At 29.6% G+C, this 17,528-nt stretch overlaps 1 protein-coding gene across 1 annotated transcript; it reads left to right on the top strand.

Moving 5' to 3' along the window:
- The first annotated feature begins 906 nt into the window (after positions 1 to 906).
- LOC108548149 (uncharacterized) lies at positions 907 to 16,349 on the top strand. Its single transcript, XM_017900962.1, has 3 exons — positions 907 to 1,265; positions 12,602 to 12,969; positions 13,991 to 16,349. The coding sequence occupies exons 1-3, from the start codon at positions 976 to 978 to the stop codon at positions 14,971 to 14,973; spliced, it is 1,641 nt and encodes a 546-aa protein (XP_017756451.1). The 5' UTR covers positions 907 to 975; the 3' UTR covers positions 14,974 to 16,349.
- Positions 16,350 to 17,528: the final 1,179 nt, after the last annotated feature.

Here is a 17,528-nt window from a genome sequence, read left to right as displayed (position 1 = left end):
GTGCAAACAGAAAGTAAGGTTATGTTCCAAAACTGATTTGAAAGATTGTATTCGCTGTAATTTTGCTTTGTAAATATCTTTGCGAGTACTGGAGCTATAGGTTAGGTTACGTGCGAATCCTTTTTACGTGTAATACTTAAGTAATACCTGTAATAATTAAGTGTATTACGTGTAATAATAAAAGTTACCAAATTTTGGCCCAAAAATTAATAACATAAATATTATTATATATGTAATTATATATATTTATATACATTTCTTATTATATAATGACATAAATAATAATATCTATATATTATTTCTTTTTGAACAAAACCCATGGTATCAAATTTTTCTTCGAAGCATTATACGTGAAAAGGATTCATACATAACCTAACCTATATCGTCAGTAGATGCAAAGATATTTGCAAAACAAAATGACATACAATCCATTTATACATTAAAATTTTTTTAAAATTTTCTTTGTTTTGTGAGAAAATTGTTATATAAACTAAAATTATATAATAACGTATATTATTTATAATTTATACATTTGTCTCATAATAAAATTATATATTCATTATCACATTTTTTATATACAATACATTATATACAAACATGAAATTATATATATATATATAAATGTCAGTGTACATCATTAATACTCATACTAGATAAAAATTCACTTTAATTACTTAAAGAATCCATCTTTTAATAAAATATTAGACATAAATTCTGTCATAAATTTTTTAGTTGACCAATTCAACGAAACTTGTATTCGAGAATTGAAACCATAGGGTTTCCAAGTTTCTAAGGAATCTATATTTAAAACATGGCGTCATTCCATTGTTCCATATAAAAATTCCCATCGCAGACACAACAATTTCTGTGGTTTGACAAGAAACATTGATTATGATCGTAGGAGAAGGATGTGTGGAGAAACCGGTGTCGACGTTATGGCGCAATTACGTTATCAGCAGCAGGCCGGACGTGTCGATGAGGCTGACGGTCACGAACGGCGGTTTGACCGCGACGACGAAAGATCACGGTCTGACAGAGTACTGGGCGCACAGGGTGACCTATTGCACGGCACCTGCTTCCCACCCGCGCCTCTTCGTCTGGGTCTACCGGCACGAAGGACGTAGGTTGAGGCCAGAGCTCAGGTGCCACGCCGCCCTCTGTAGCAAAGAGTCCACCGCCAGGAGGCTTGCCTCGACCTTGAACGCTAGGCTACAACAGGCGCTCCTGGAATTCCGACGGGACAAGGTCTCCAGACAAAATGCTAGGTAAGTGAATCAATCCTGTGTTGTCTATTTATGCAGGAACAATCGATATAGTTAGTGTTGTATTTATAATTAGTGTAGTACATCTGAGTGGCCACTGTTTGGGACTATTTCTGGTCAGTTATCCGGAAAGGAATTCAAAAAATTGGTGTCATTTATTACTTATGAGTAACTCGAATAGGCCTCTAATTTAAATTAAGTTTTAAATTCTCTTAAGTTTTTATTTATTTATACGGTAGCAGTTGATGGTATAGTTGATATATTGTAGTTAGTATAGTACTTACAATTAGTGTAGTACACTTAAGTGGTCACTGTTTTGGACTATTTCTAAATTGGTCTCATTATTTACTAGTTATGTGTAATTTAAATGGACCTTTAATTTACATTAGGTCCAAAGTTCTCTTAAGTCTGTATTTATTTATATAGTAAAAGTTGGTTTAGGTGAAGTATAATTGATGTAGTTAGTATAGTACTTACAATTAATGTAGTACATTTGAGTGGTCACTGTTTGGGACTATTTGGAACTATTTATATAAATTGTAGATTTTGACTGCTATGTTGATTAATTACCTTTTTTTCAATTTGAATGTTACTATAAATTCTTGAATTATTATTATAAAAATTGTTGTACTCCTCTTTTGTAAAATCCTGTATAGGGAGCAAATTGTGTAGTTTGACACCTTAAAATGGAAGTTGCGGATATAAACAAAATATTTGCTTTGTAATTTGTAATTTGTCATAGTTTCATTTTATTTCACATTTTTATGTAGTGTATAGTATATTGATTATATACAATTATATATATATGAAATTTTTTGTAATTTGTTTTTATAGAAATAAATTATTTTTAAAGAATTGACATACGTAATTAGTATAGAATAGTCCGCTTAAATGGCCACTCTTTGGGACCCCGTGTGGCCATTTATGTGGAGAGAAGGTTTTCAAAAAATTGGTCTCTGTTATCTTCCTGTAGTACCCTCTGGTGTGAATATGCCGACGATGAAAAAGGAAAACAGAGAGAGGTAGTGAGATATAACAAAATGTGGTATTTTGATAGTACTGAAGCAACTTTCTCTCTTACTATATTTACATTAGGAAGAGATCTGAAATACTTCTATTATTTATAATTGTATTGAAAAATGGAAGGGTGAATAATGCGATATAAATGTTTTAGCGTGAGTACAAGCATAAGGGGGATTTAAAGATAATATCTATTTCTTTTTTAATCTAATACTATAACTCTGAAATAATCTCTATGTAATAATCTCTGCTCTGGCAATTTTTAACGCTACCTATGTCATTGCACAATTTATTTATGTTATTATATATAACGGAAATATAGTAAATACCATGTGCTAACTTTATAAAATAAAAAAACAAATTAGAATACAAAATGATTCACTTTGCTGATAATTGATGTTGACACCAGTATCATATTTCGATATATGTAATTGTAGTAGGAAATAGTTTAGGTGGATAAAGTTTTTTGACTCACCCTGTATATCGACACATAAAATATACTTAAAATTAGTCCAAATATAGTCATGTTTGGTATCATTTTTATCGTAGGATTCTGGACAGTGCATCTAAAACAATCTCATAACGGGTTAGGTTAGGTTTGTTTATGTCATCAATAACATCAGTTAATGCTGCTATAGATAGAACCACACTTAATATTAGCAATGTTCTGATAGTTGGAAGTGAATTTGAAACATCCTATAGTTTGTGGTTAACCTCTAACACTATGATTTAATAATTATAAAATATGTTATATTATTAGTTATAAAAAATTGGGTATTTAAAAAGCGTTTAATTTTAATTAGCCACTATATAGTTATTTTATTCACAATAAAATTATAAAACGTTTCAGAATTTATATGAATTGTTGAAATTTGTTAACCCTCAAAATTTGACTATCGATAACGAATTTTATGTATACTTACACATGGAAGTATTCGAAGTTTATATATGTTGCTTTGAAAAAATTACATACGTGTTAAATTGAAATATTTGAGACAGTAATTATGTGTATATAGCAAATATAAACCTCTAAGTTTATGTTATTAGAATTAAAAAATAATTCAACTTACAATACATTTATTACCATCATGTAAATTTGGTGAAGTTGAGAACATTACATACGCAATGTATAATATTAATCGAAAATTATTAATTAAAGAATAAGAAGTTATTTACTTACGCCAGGCTTTAACTCACTAGCGCCACCACAGTCCGTATCTACAATAAATGTGCCGTGACTATCGTATATGTCGTTGAACTATTTTCCAATTTTATTCATATAATCTTGGGACTTATTCCGTATTTTGTGCATGAACAATAAATGTTTTAAACATTTTATTTTAACGTATATATTTCAATTATAGAACACAGATAATGTAAACGTTCGAATAGTTCCTTATATAACTATATATTTCCCTGTTCTACCATTTTTGCTAATAAACCTGTATATTACTATAGTACTGCAGAAATAAAACTAAAAAATAAATCATATTTTCAGTCATATAATTAAACTAAGAAGCTAGGAAATTTATCTACATATTTTCATATATTAAAATTGTACACTATAATTAAAAATAAAATGAAGAGGCTTAAAAAAAATAAAATGAATAAGTCAATCACTATTTTCGAATATTTTATGTAAAGTCTAGTTTTAATTTTAAGATCATGCACTTTAGAAGATTAAGAAAATAGTCGCGTTATTATAGTGCAAGAGGTTAGGGAAGAAATTTTAATTAAAAATTTAAATTATGCGAGTAATAATATTTTTGAAATTCTACAAAAGATATTTTTATGTACAAGGTGTAGTGAAAGTATTGTACAAATATAATATGATATTCTTGTAACACTTATCAGTATAATTCATAAATCAATTGAAAGTTGTTGGAATTTTAAATATAATTATAACTGTTATACAGTTGGTCACGTAAGGGTTTGCAAACTTGGTTTCAGAGATATGGCCACTTTAACTGTTTAACTTCCTGCTTAAATTACCGCAGTTTATCATGAGCTGTTGTATGCGTGCCAAATCTCTGGACTACTTTCTGGTTGAATGCTATATTAGGGTATGACCATAAACCACTTATTACGATATTTGAACTGCTTCTGATAATTTGAGAATAAAGTATCTCAAACAGACGTATAAAAATTTTGAATAAAGAAATTGCCATAATTAAAACTTTACAAATATATTTTTGTTATCTCGAAATTCTTAGATTGTTTATGTATTATTATATTTTTCTGTTCTAATTCTGTTTTCTGATTTATAGAAAAATAAATTCTGATCATCTGATTTCAAAATAATTCAATTAATATTTAAAGTATGAAGTATAATTTGTGGATAAAGTATTTATTTCAAACAAAAATTTAATAATTTTGAATAAAGAAATTACCACAACTGAAACTTTACAGATATATATTTATTATCTCGAAATTCTTAGATTTTTTATATGAGCCGTTCACTGCACAAATCGATTAACCCCATTTTTTGAAAAATCTTAAATTTAAGTATCAAAGCACTTGGTATAGTCGTAACTTTTTATATTTATAATAACTTTCCCTGATAATTAAGATTATCGCCATTAAACGACAAAAATTTTTTGGCCACCGAATAATAAATAATTTATTTCAGAGTTCACTCTGATTAACTCCGTACTCTAATGTAAATCGTTGCAATAATGCAACTCAAATGCACTAGCAAGCCACGAATGATAACGGTGAATTTTTTAGTTCCGTCTTATCAGAATTTAAGTAAAATTTAGTAAAATTTAAATTTATTACTTTTTTCACTTGCCAAATCGATTAGCTCTTCCAGTAACATAAAAATGGTAACATTACCAACGATTACCTTTTGGCTATTTTTCCTTATAAATTTTATATACCGTTAGATGAAAGTTACATTTGTATGTACGCATTCTACAATATTTATTTCGATTTAAATTATAAAGGGAATTTTAAAAAACAATATACATTATTTCATTGCATTTCTCCACTTTTTGTTTTATGGAGTTGATCAATTTGTGCAGTGAACGGCTCATATATTACTACATTTTTCTCTTTTAGTTTTCTCTGATCTATAGAAAAATAAATTCTGATTATCTGATTCCAAAATAATTCAGTTAATATTTAAATGTACCTGTGATTCATAAATTGATTCACGACTGGCTTTGAAAAATATTTACCCCCCCCCAAAAGAAACAATATTTTCTTTTATCATACTCCTTATCATAAAAATTGGGATAGGCATTTAAAATGTACAAATTAACTGAGACACCCTAAACGATTAACATTTATCCTTTTATTGAAGTAATTTTAAATTACGTTATTAATATCAATTTAAGGATAATTTTTCTTACAAATTGAAACTTGTTAGAAGACCATTTGTTTCAATGGTTATTGGATTGATGTATGCTGTTTTAATAAGTATCACGTTATATATGTCTTCATATCACCGAACAAATTCATTAAATGTTAATCTGTCACTATTTTGTATGTCGAAAGACGTTAAAATTTGTTCAGAGTCAAATATTGTAGACTATGATATACGTAATGAGAGAGATTACCTCTTGCAAGCTTGCTAATGTGCCATTTTAACCTGGTTAGCCTTTTCAGCGTCAAAGAGCTCGTTACATTTCTTTTATCTACTATGCATGTATCATAAATGAGACTTGTCCCATGAAACGTAATAGGAAAATGAACGTAGGAGCATTGAATGTGAAAGCATTAAATATAACCTGATAACATGTCTTTGAATGTTGTTAACTTTGTAAGCTAATGCTTCATATGCGAAACGATATAGTAAATTATGAATATTAAGAAATTTTGAAATTAAATTATAGCTTTATTTTTGTAATATATGGGCTTCTAAAAAATTTTTGAATAGAAAATTATGATTTTTTAAAATTAATAACAACTAGTTGAAATTATAGAGGGGTAATTGAACGTTAATTGAACACCAATTTCTATTATAAATAAGGATGCAATAGTACTATAATCATAATATTTATGTTACTAATGATAGTGATGTAATAATATTTATTATATTCAAAAATAAAGAAGAATAAAGAAGTTTTGAGTTCTTGAAAAATTTAATTAAATAATAGGGCATAATAAAAAAGGAATATCAAAAATTTAATTTATATAAATATACTGACAACAGAATAGTGTTAAATTATTATTAGCTACTTAAATTAATAAGAATTTGTATTAATTATAATTGATTTTTCTAAATATCTGCACTTCAAAAACTGCTTGTAAAAATTCTTATAATTTTTTTTTTTATTTACACATATCGTATGTAATTTTCTTTATATCCAATTAATACACTTTATTTAATATACACATATATTAGAGCAACCCGTATATAACACATATATATAATATTATTAATTATTAATTATATTGGTGACAAAGTAGAAAATAACAATTCAAAGAACAAATCACATTATTATAATGTCAAGTAATTAAAGAAATTAAATGATAATGAATGAAATGGAAATAAAAATATATATATATAATGTATTTAAGAAATGCAAAATGATTTCTATTTTTTATAAAAGAATGATTTTTTCTAGTTAATTTTTCTAAATATCTGCACTTTAAAAAATGCTTGTAAAAATTCTTATAATTTTTTTTTTATTTATACATATCTTATGTAATTTGCTTTATATCCAATTAATACACTTTATTTAATATATACATATATTAGAGCAACCCATATATATAATATTATTAATTATTAATTATATTATATTATACAAAGTAGTAAATAACAATTCAAAAAACAAATCACATTATAATGTCACGTATTTAAAGAAATTAAATGATAATGAATGAAAAGGAAATAAAAATGTATATATATAATGTATGTAAGAAATGCAAAATGATTCCTATTTTTATAAATAAATTATTTTTTTCATTCATCTTTCTATTTGCAAATTCTATTATACATTTAATACCAGCATAACACTTTCATTTAAAATATTTTTTTGTTAGAGTGTTAAAAATAAATTTAATATTGTGACCATAGATTAATGGAACATCTTGTATGTGTATATATACAATATATACAAAATATGTTACAAAATCTTAATGATTTTAAATATATTAGTAGCAAGTTGCTTCAGAATGAAAATATCATATAAAAATGTAAGTATTAAGGTAGCTTACTCGATTTTTTTGAAATTATACTTACTCCACTTTCAAAATAAACTGCTCATATATACATATATATCAATAATTATATATATCATTAATATATCTCAATACTGTCATTATTAGATTGCATTCGTATTCAGCGAAAAGGAAGAAATCGATGAAGCACGATTTAGATGACTGAAATATGCACTCAGTAACTCCCCCTATTATAGGTACTACGGAACTGCATAGAGCAAGGTCGTAAAATCAGTCAATAGACAAAGAAATTGTCGGAAATATGGGCATATAAGAACGAGAAATGTGGGTCAGGCCCATACAAAGAAATTTTTAGCACAGTATCAATGTATAGTATAACACAGGAAATCCATTTCGAGTTATATGAATCTGCGTTGCAAGGGTACGACTCTGGGCGCGGTTATGGTTTAAATTATTACCTCATTTTATCGTTTCCAACGACCATTCCTTATAATACAATGTCTCGTAACGCTGCAAAAATAAAAGCTTATGTTATACGAACTGTGCTACGGTTTTGCGTATGTTACATAAACGAACATCCACTTAGATTAGGTTAGGTTAGGTGAGGTCTACCTGGCTCCGAGAGATCTAACGTTTATTTATTCCTCGGACATCCACTTCCTGTATAGTCTTCAAGTATTTCGAAGAAAATCCCAGCCACACTCGCATCCCCTTATATTTTATGGTGAACGTTTGAAAAATCACCATATCGCTGTATCTATAATATTGCAACATACTTAGCACAATATTTATAATATATTTATTACAAATATACAGTAAAAACGTATAATACAATGTATATATTAATCAAGAACATTATTAATTGAAAAAATTATCAATTTCAGTAAGATATTGATTTACAGTTTATATATTATTTATATATTATTTTGTCCCAGCAACGGTAGTACAATCGAGGAGAGGGTAATTCTACATGAAGAAACAAATCGAAAATAAGGAATAAAATTTTTTCATTCGAAGCTTCATTTTCGAGAAAATCAACTTTGAATATTCACCGGGCGCGCGTGCACTTAGTTATGACTCATATGAATAAACCATCGATACATGAGTATCGGTGATACAATCGAGAAAATTGCGATTCTGCATGAAAAAATAAATCGAAAATAAAGCGTAAAATTTTTTGATTCGAAGCTTCGTTTTCGAGAAAATCGACTTTGAATATTCACCAAGCACGCATGCACTTAACTTTCCGTTAAGGCGTATTCGGTAAATATAATAAAAAATTGTATTCTTTTTTTCGATTCGTTTCTGCATGTAGGATCACCCCCTTGGTTATACTATCGTTGCTGGAGCATCCTGTATATCGTTGAATTACTTTCTAATTATATTAATATCCCAGCACTTACGCTTTCCTCTATATACAATATCGTTTCAAATATTTTTAAATAGTAAATGTAAGCGTTCGAATACTTTTGCACGTGCTCGTATGGTTAAATGAAATCAAGTGCATAAATTAGTACAGACTGTGATGCCTAGGTGGCGACACTATGTCCAAGTCCATCAACAAGAATTACACGTGACTATATTTTTTCTCATTACAATTTCTCTTCTTAGATTCTCAATTTATAAAAATAAAACAGTTACTATTTACACTTATTTTTTACATGCAAACAGTATGAGCAAATAATTCGCAAATATTTATAGACAGAATAAATTACTTATAAATAGTCAGATTTTGAATTGTGCATTCAAAACAGAATGGTATCGTACGATTTAATTTACGAGCTCGATAAATATCTTGGCCAGTTCTGTAGTTTAGAGAATCCTAGAAACGTCGATTAAATTCTTAATGAACGGATTTACCCTGTCTTATTTACCATAAGAAAATCGAGGATAGTGGATTCCCGCACGAATTCGATAACGGGGAAATCGGATGCACCTCCGTGTGTGCCAGTGAACAAGAGCTACCGTAAGGCCGTGACCTCTCGACGAGGAGACAATTTGGGTCGCGTTCGTAGATCACGATCGCGACGGCGATCGAGTCACGATTCAGGTCAGGCTCGGTCGTTAAGCGGCGCGTATTTGACCGAATGCTTCCCCGGAGTCACGACAGAGGTCGCCAGCGTCGCCTTCTTAAATATGTTGGAATTTTATGTGCCGGTACAAGTGAAAGTACAAACGATCGTTGTAAATTGCGGGTACTTGTACCGAATAATAAAGTTTACGCTCGTTAAATTGGACGTTTCACTGTTACAAAAAGAGCCAAGAAGCAGTTGTATTACCATTTCTTCCGTGTTTACTGTAATTCGAACGTTCTTTAACTCTTTTTCCGCCGGCAGAATGTGTACCCTCTGAAAGTGGATACTGTAAAGTAATTGTTTGAACAGAGCATATACTGGGTGTCGAGTATAAGGTTGCGAGGCGTTAATGGCTTATGCTACTTACCAGCAGCAGTGAAAAACGTTTAATCAGCATGGAATTAAAATCAATTTTATCATGGCAGAATGTACATTAACTTTCTACTTGTGGGTAACTGAAATATTCTTCCTGGGTAACGTGTTAACTGTGAATAAAGAAATCGCTTGAATTAAAGAAGTTTAAATAAGAAAATATTATCATTAATATAAAAAGAAAATATTTTCTTTTTTATAAATTGAGGTTATTTAATGTATGTACATTATTTTATACCCTTTTATTTTTTCTACAGTATTGAATATTATTATTTTATTAAGCATATTATTAATCATATTATTATATTATTATTTGTTATTGATTATTTTGGAATAATTATTGATTTAAAATTGATTAATTATTAATTATAGATCCTTAAGGTGTTACCAGAAATTTAATATGAACTTAAATGGTATTGTAAACCTTTTAAGTATTATTATAAAAATAGTTATATTCTCCTTTTCTAAATATCTTATACTTATAGAAATTACTGAAGTTTGGTGCTTTAAAATAGGAAAAGCAAAATCTCCAAACTAGAAATTTACCATAAATTATATTATTTTTTATTTTTCAAAGAATTCTATGATCTTTATATATTTACACAATATTTTTAGAAACATTGTTATTTCAATTGTTTTAATAGAAATAGATGAATGTTAATTGATAGTTTAAATAATTTTTTTAAGTTTAAATTTGCAAAAAGTTTTGTTTCATGTAGCTCATTAACTATTTACTCTTTTATTATTAAATATTAACTTTTTGATCCTGTGAATATATTTGCTGTTATAAAAAATTGATTGGTTCCAGAAGAAAAATAGCAAAATAAGATTAAAGTAAAAATGTATAAATATTATTCAAAATTATTAGTAAGAATTATTTGATTCTCCAAAATTGTATTATATAATTCTAACCTATTAAACCTAACAAAAAATAACTTCTTGCAATTTTTGTACTGTCACATTCAAAATTGAAGTACATACATTATTTATTTTGAAAACTCCATATATTTATAGCTAATAATCATATTGGAACCATACTGTTATTTACATTAAACAAAATTTTAATTAGTCCATTAACAATAAAACAAGCTTTAATTGTTTGTATCCCATTAAATAAATTTTTGTAAATAAATATATTACACAAATTATAAATTACACAACAACAAAAGGAATAATTACATACTTCCTTAATGTGTCCTTTAATCCATCTGATCATCAAATGAGTTATAGCAGATGAAGTAGGTTTATGTATGAATCTGAGAAGATATGTATTAAAAAGATAGTTATAATTGAAAGATTGACAAAAGATATATTACAAAAATTTTAAAAAGATGTAAATTTATGTGACAGGATTTATATAATCAAAAGTTGACCCTTTGCATTGGATCGCCAATTAATAATCATTCATACTAATGATTAATGATGAATATTAAATTTATGGGGAGGTATTCTTATAATTCGACTTAAAAAAATCAATTTTTTTTTTACATTTTCTCAAAGTATATGCTTTCGAAAATGTCCGTGTAAAAGGGTTTGTTTTAAATTCGTAAAATTAGCAAAGTTATAGATGTTTAAAGTGCGGAATACAGGCATTGTACAATGGGTAACGAAAACTTTAAACGCGTTTTTCTCGAAACCGTATTTTTCGAACTGGCTGACGGGATATCTCGCGTTCTAGTTGACCGAATGACTCGAAATTTGGAGAAGATCTTCACTGGATGTACCTTTATCGCATGAACCACGGATTTCAAAATCTGATGCTTTTTCCTATTTTTGTTTACCACTGAAAGGACGAAAAGCACAAAGAAAATTGATATTTAAATTTCAAAATGCTGCCCTTTTTTTAATTTTCGAAATTTTGGTGTTTTGATGGTTCATGCTGTAGCCGTATTTATATTAATTAAAATGCTTTTTGGCTTTTTCATTCCCGATAACCATATGGTCCGCAATCGCGTCAGTCATTCGAGTCTGTTTTTAAAAACATGATTTATTTAAGGCTATGTAATTTCCACAATTTTCATTAATTTCTTAAAAAGGAAAAAATTGTAAATATTATCTAAGTATTCTCTAAGCATCGTGGTTTCCTTAGAAAAAAATCCCAAAAAGTCGATTTTTATAGGCCGGAAGAATCTTAAAAAGTTTCATAGGTCGTTATTGCACTTGTTTTTTGATTAAGCTAAAAAATAAATAGTTCGTAATTATGTCACGAATAATATTTTAAATTGTCGATAAAAATGTTAACGAATCGTGTATTTATATTTAAAAATAAATAATTCAAATTTATAATCCACGTTTTGCATAAACAGGAGACAAAAAATTTGTAATTAGTTATTTATCATACGTGCAATATAATAACAAAAAAAACAAAGCAGTAGAGAGTTGTTTTTCACATGTGACTTGGTAAAAAATTGAAACAGCTATAAATTCTGAAAAATAAAATAAACAAACCTCCAGACAACAGAAATTATGGAAAAATGTTTAAAATATGCATTATATAATTTTTATCGATTTTTCTTTTAAATATCGTAAATACTGCTTAATATAAAGACATGTTGTTCTTTCGTGTAGCGCCATTTTTAATAATCCTGAACTGTCAAGTGTCACGCTGTCGTAATTTTTCCATTAGCAACACTTTGGCATGAATTTTGCGACACCCTATATTATATTACTTATGAATAATAACGTAGCATTCGTTATTATTAAAATAAATAAAAAATTAAATTTTGGTTATTTTCATTTTAGATTATCGCTAGCAAACGCTCTGTACGATAACCCATCGTTACCACGACGAAAGCTACTTCTCAGTACCGGAGGTCAGAATTACCGGCCACCCCTCGAGAGATCGAAAAGCGCGCCAAAACTATCAGCTATCGAAGAGGACATTGTCGCTGAGGAAATAGAACAGCAGAGGATCCTCGAAGAGTTGAGGACACTAGAGAACGTGGCGCGCAGTTGGCAAGATCAAGATAGCTGGAGGCTTGCCCGATTGCTCGATGCTTTGAATCGTGAATCTTCCGATGAAAACGGAAGTATCTCCAGCGGGTGCGAGACAGCCAGCACTGCGACCAGTGAAGAAAGAGCACCTGGTCCCGAAGATCATCACGCCACAGGTCATTATTTCCAAAGTATTCTCTATTTCTGTAATATTTTCCAATAATATCAAAAATGTGAATGAAACAAAAACTCTGATCCCTTCCCCGTTTTTCTGAAATAAAAAACAATTAAAATTTTTTTGTATGTAATGTATGTAATGAAAGATATAAAATAAGGTGAAAATATAATAAATAAAGGATATATATTTTTTAAAATAAATTTTCTAAATTCAGCAAAAGAATTTTCAATTTTATAACTTCTTAATATATTTAAAAAGAATATGAAATTAAAAAAGCTGTTATAATATATGTAAATTAAAGATAATAAATTAAAGATTAATAGATTAATAAAATTAAAAGATTAAATTAAATTAAAGATTAATAAATTAAAGATGATAAATTATAATATCAATTTATAGAAATATATATTTAATACAAATAAGCCTTATAGAGTAAGTACATTGAAGTATGCAGAATTATTTTCTCTCTATTAGAATCATTGATTTCTTTATTAAGAATTTAAAAACCTAGTTCAAGCCACAGATTATGATTATTTAGTATGCCTCAAAGATGTAAAAGAATGTAGCATTTATTTTCAAAATACTGGAGCGTAATACCAATATTTCTTATATTATTTTGTATACATTATATATTATAGTGAAAAAAATATTATAATACAAAATTTTCACACAAAATCAATCCATTAGTAAATAAACTTGCTAGTATACAGAGTGCAATAATGAATTTAAAAGAAAATGCATCAAAAAATACCATTGTAGCAGATTATCAATAAATTACTTTATAATTGTTGTTACATAGATCCTAATTAGCCTAATTAATGTAATAACCAAAGGAGAAAATCGAGACTTAAAATTAAATGTGAGACACCAACTGTAACTTTCCAGCGTTCCACGTTGATGTTTCTAGGTTAGGTTATCAACATAACCTGTTCATTCCGCGATCCGAGAAATTCTTGGCAATTACGAAAACTATATTCATTATCTTATTTCTTTCGTAACGTAATGTGCACATATTGCAGGTGATGCCACGGAACAGCGAACGGACAGACGAGTTATGTTCTCCGACGACACCGTCGTAAGAGGTCCAGGCCCTCGAAGGAATTCCGAAGGCTCCCCAAACTTCATGACCTGCGCCGGGAGCCCGCGCTTTCACCGCCGAAACGTCGTGCACACCAGCAGAGAGAGGTTTTCAGAGCGAAACGAAGAGGACGAGTCGATGGAAGAAGAAGACGAAGAGATAGAGGATCCTGCCTCGCATGTGTTCGACTTCGAGGATGTCGAAGACTTCGACGACGTGGTCGATTACATGCCAAGAGGCGAAATACTGCGAAGGCTCGACGGGCCACAGGACAGAGAGAGACGAGTGATGGAAAAGTATCCTGGCAGAATGAGCCACGACCTGCTGCAAAACGACGATTCCCCTTTCTTAACCTTGGACTCTCTCGACGAGGAAGTGGACAGCGACGAGAGTGGGTACGTCGAGGCACCGCCAAAGTCATTATTGGGCCAAGACGACAGGAAAGAGGAGGAGGAAAGCAATAACAGCCGCATCGAATCTCGTCAAGGTCAGACTAAATCACCGGATGTCCTCAGAGGATCATCGAATGTAGAGGAGAGTCAGAAAAACGAAGATTCCAAAGAAACGAAGGACATGGAAGAGGAGGAGGAAGGAGTGGATGAGGAAGAGAGTGGAGAAGAAGAAGAGGTTGAGTCGAAGGATCCTCTGTCGGCTGTCGAGAACAGTAAGAGGCTGAAAGAGAAAGAAAGAGAGAGAGCCGATTTCATTAAGTGTCCTATCTCAGAGACTATCAAGAAACTGGCAAACGCGTCGCTGAAAAGCTCCAAATCTTTAGAAATGACCACGAACAACTGTCTGAAAGCTCTGAATAATTTAAAGACCTCAAAGTCGTTTGATGGCGTTAAGGCTGTAGAGATGGAGGGGGAGTCTCCGAGTCTTCATCAAAGGAAGCAGTTGCTCGCTCAACAAGGCGTCATCGTTTGAAAGCTTGTCCAAATAAGAAGTAAATAAAAACACGGAAGCCCGAAGATTCTCAAATCTAGGTCTGTTCTTTTCCGATCTTCGATGCCTCGAAGCTGGAATCAACGATAGGCCACTGTACATCACATATTATAGACTCGTAACGATGTCATATTTGTTAGACAATTTTTGGGAGGATAGAAAACTTTATGAAATAACAATCGACACCTGTTCGAGAGGTTTAGCTACGATATTCGTTTTGTTCAATCAATAAGAGTCTTTAGTAAACTGTTGTATCCATGTTATTGATTTAACAAGAACGAAGTACGGTTTTAAGTATCATGAGAGTATGTAACGTTAGAACTTGCGAGGATATACACATGTTGTTCTATCGAATTGTTAAGAATCAAACAATGTTTAGAAAAATCGGATAAAACGGATAACTTTAATTCGAATTAATTATTGAGTTAGGTGCCCTATTGATTGTCAGTACGAAGCTCAGTTTGATAAGGATCATTAGTTTCATCGGTATAATAAGAATAAACTGAATGTTATATTTGAAGGTTACTCTTGCGAAGCGTGGTGCGATTATTTCTGGTTATCGATTCACGAGTGTGTACTTACGGCGCAAAGAGAGTCAGATGAGATTGACGCGTGGTTTAAGGGCAAAATTTTTTAAAACGTAAAGATATATATATATATATTACAGTTTACTCGAAGAACCAGGCCTAAAGCGATTATCTTCATAAGATTAATCATTGCAGATTCGCACAAAATAAATACAATAAAAACAATAATTTTGTAAATACATTTAATAAACGCTAAAAATATTAGGAATTAAAGTTTCATTACCGAAATTTTGTAACGGGTGCTTTAAAAGTAGAAACAAGTTCTTACTTACGTCAATTTTTATCTTTGTTATTTTCAATTATACGAGTTACAATAAAATATTTTTGTTGCTTGTTAATGTCGGTGCAACAAAATATATAACGCTATTTAAATCCACGCGCTTCATGCTTGCTGAAAAAGAGATTAAAAATCCCTCTTGTGTTAGTTACAGATAATTCATTTTACAGAATCCATTATAAGAATTGGAATTGTCACGTCTAAATTTATTATATACCGTTCTTACAGAAGAACGTGCCATATAAATGCCAGCAGATACGACGTGTTTCTTCGTACTTTTACTACAATTTCTATTCTTTTGCTTATATACGAAGGTTTTCTAGAAAAGAGCTTTAATATACATGTTAATGAATAATCTGGACTGAACACTTTGATAATAACACATGTATTCGGTGTCTAGCTAGAATTTAAACCGCTCGTTTACCATGATAGGTATCACGCGAAACCACAAGAGTTCAAAATATTGTCACCATTGCTGTACAAGAAAAATTCGAAGACCAATAAAAAGGAAAAATTCTTAAAAATCTAAGGTTATTATTTTTTCTCGCTTCGTGACCCAGAAACTCCGAAAACCTGCTTAAACTTTCAGAGACTCACATTCAGGCGAGCATCGTGACTGCTACAAGTTAGTCAATAATTATAGATCGCGTGCAAAACCGGCAGAAAACGCAAATCACGGCACTTCAGAGTGTGCACATCTCCTCTTGCAGATCCAGGTCAATCAATAGGGTAGAAACTTCTCCATAGGTACAGCTCCGTAAATTTTTCCAAAGGGTCAGGCAAGAATATTTTTTCTAACCTAAAAATCATAGTTCTATAGCTCTTTTCTATCAATTTTTTTTTTAATTGAAATGATTAATTATAACTTAAAGTATTTTTCAAATTAAAATATTGAAATGTAATAATATAAAAGGTTTTACAAATAAACTATCTTGTATTTAAATTGAAAAAATTTTAGAATTTTATGTTCGATACTTATTATTATTATTTAATGCAACAGTAAATATTACGACTATCATTATAATTCTAGCATATCACCAATAATTATTTGTATATTTTATTTGCAATTCTTTATAAGGTAATAACGATATTTCTATTTAAAAAATTATACTTTTTTATTTTATCAAAGCTATTAAAAATTAAAGATAAACGTTAACGAAATTATTAATTTACCTTAATGTTTAACACTTTATGGTTACCTGCATAGTAATTTGTAAAAATTATAACATTTTTAACAGCATATGCAGAATTAAGAAAACTAAATATTAAAAAAGTGTGGTCGATTTGATTGGACAGTTTTTCGCGCAAATTTACCACATTATGGTTTCTACACTTCCTTCGGGATTCTGTTTCAGTTCAGAACGTTCCCGCCAGGTGGCATCAGTTGTGCTTGCAACCGTCTATCTGACATTCAAAACTTGCTATAATTTTTTTCAAATCAAATAATGATTTCAGAAAAACTATTAATTTACCTAAAAAAAATGTTTACCTAATCAGTGAAATATTTTATTAAAAATATTCTTATACTTGCAAAATTATTTAATTGTTTAATTACGCAATTAACATAAATAAATAATTTTTTCAATTTGAAATATATAACTAAAATTTGTAAATCGAGTAATATAACAAATTATATATAATATAATAAAATCATCCACATTGTTTGACTTTAC

Source organism: Eufriesea mexicana, unplaced genomic scaffold, assembly GCF_001483705.2.
Source record: "Eufriesea mexicana isolate 0111107269 unplaced genomic scaffold, ASM148370v2 scaffold1387, whole genome shotgun sequence".
Taxonomy (NCBI): Eukaryota; Metazoa; Arthropoda; class Insecta; order Hymenoptera; family Apidae; genus Eufriesea; species Eufriesea mexicana.
This window is presented reverse-complemented; position numbering and strand designations above follow the sequence as displayed.

Coding starts and splice junctions, on each gene's coding strand:
- LOC108548149 (XM_017900962.1), top strand. CDS start 976: ATGAGGCTGACGGTCACGAACGGCGGTTTGACCGCGACGACGAAAGAT. Junction 1,266..12,601: donor GTCTCCAGACAAAATGCTAG/GTAAGTGAATCA, acceptor TTTTCATTTTAG/ATTATCGCTAGCAAACGCTC. Junction 12,970..13,990: donor CGAAGATCATCACGCCACAG/GTCATTATTTCC, acceptor CACATATTGCAG/GTGATGCCACGGAACAGCGA.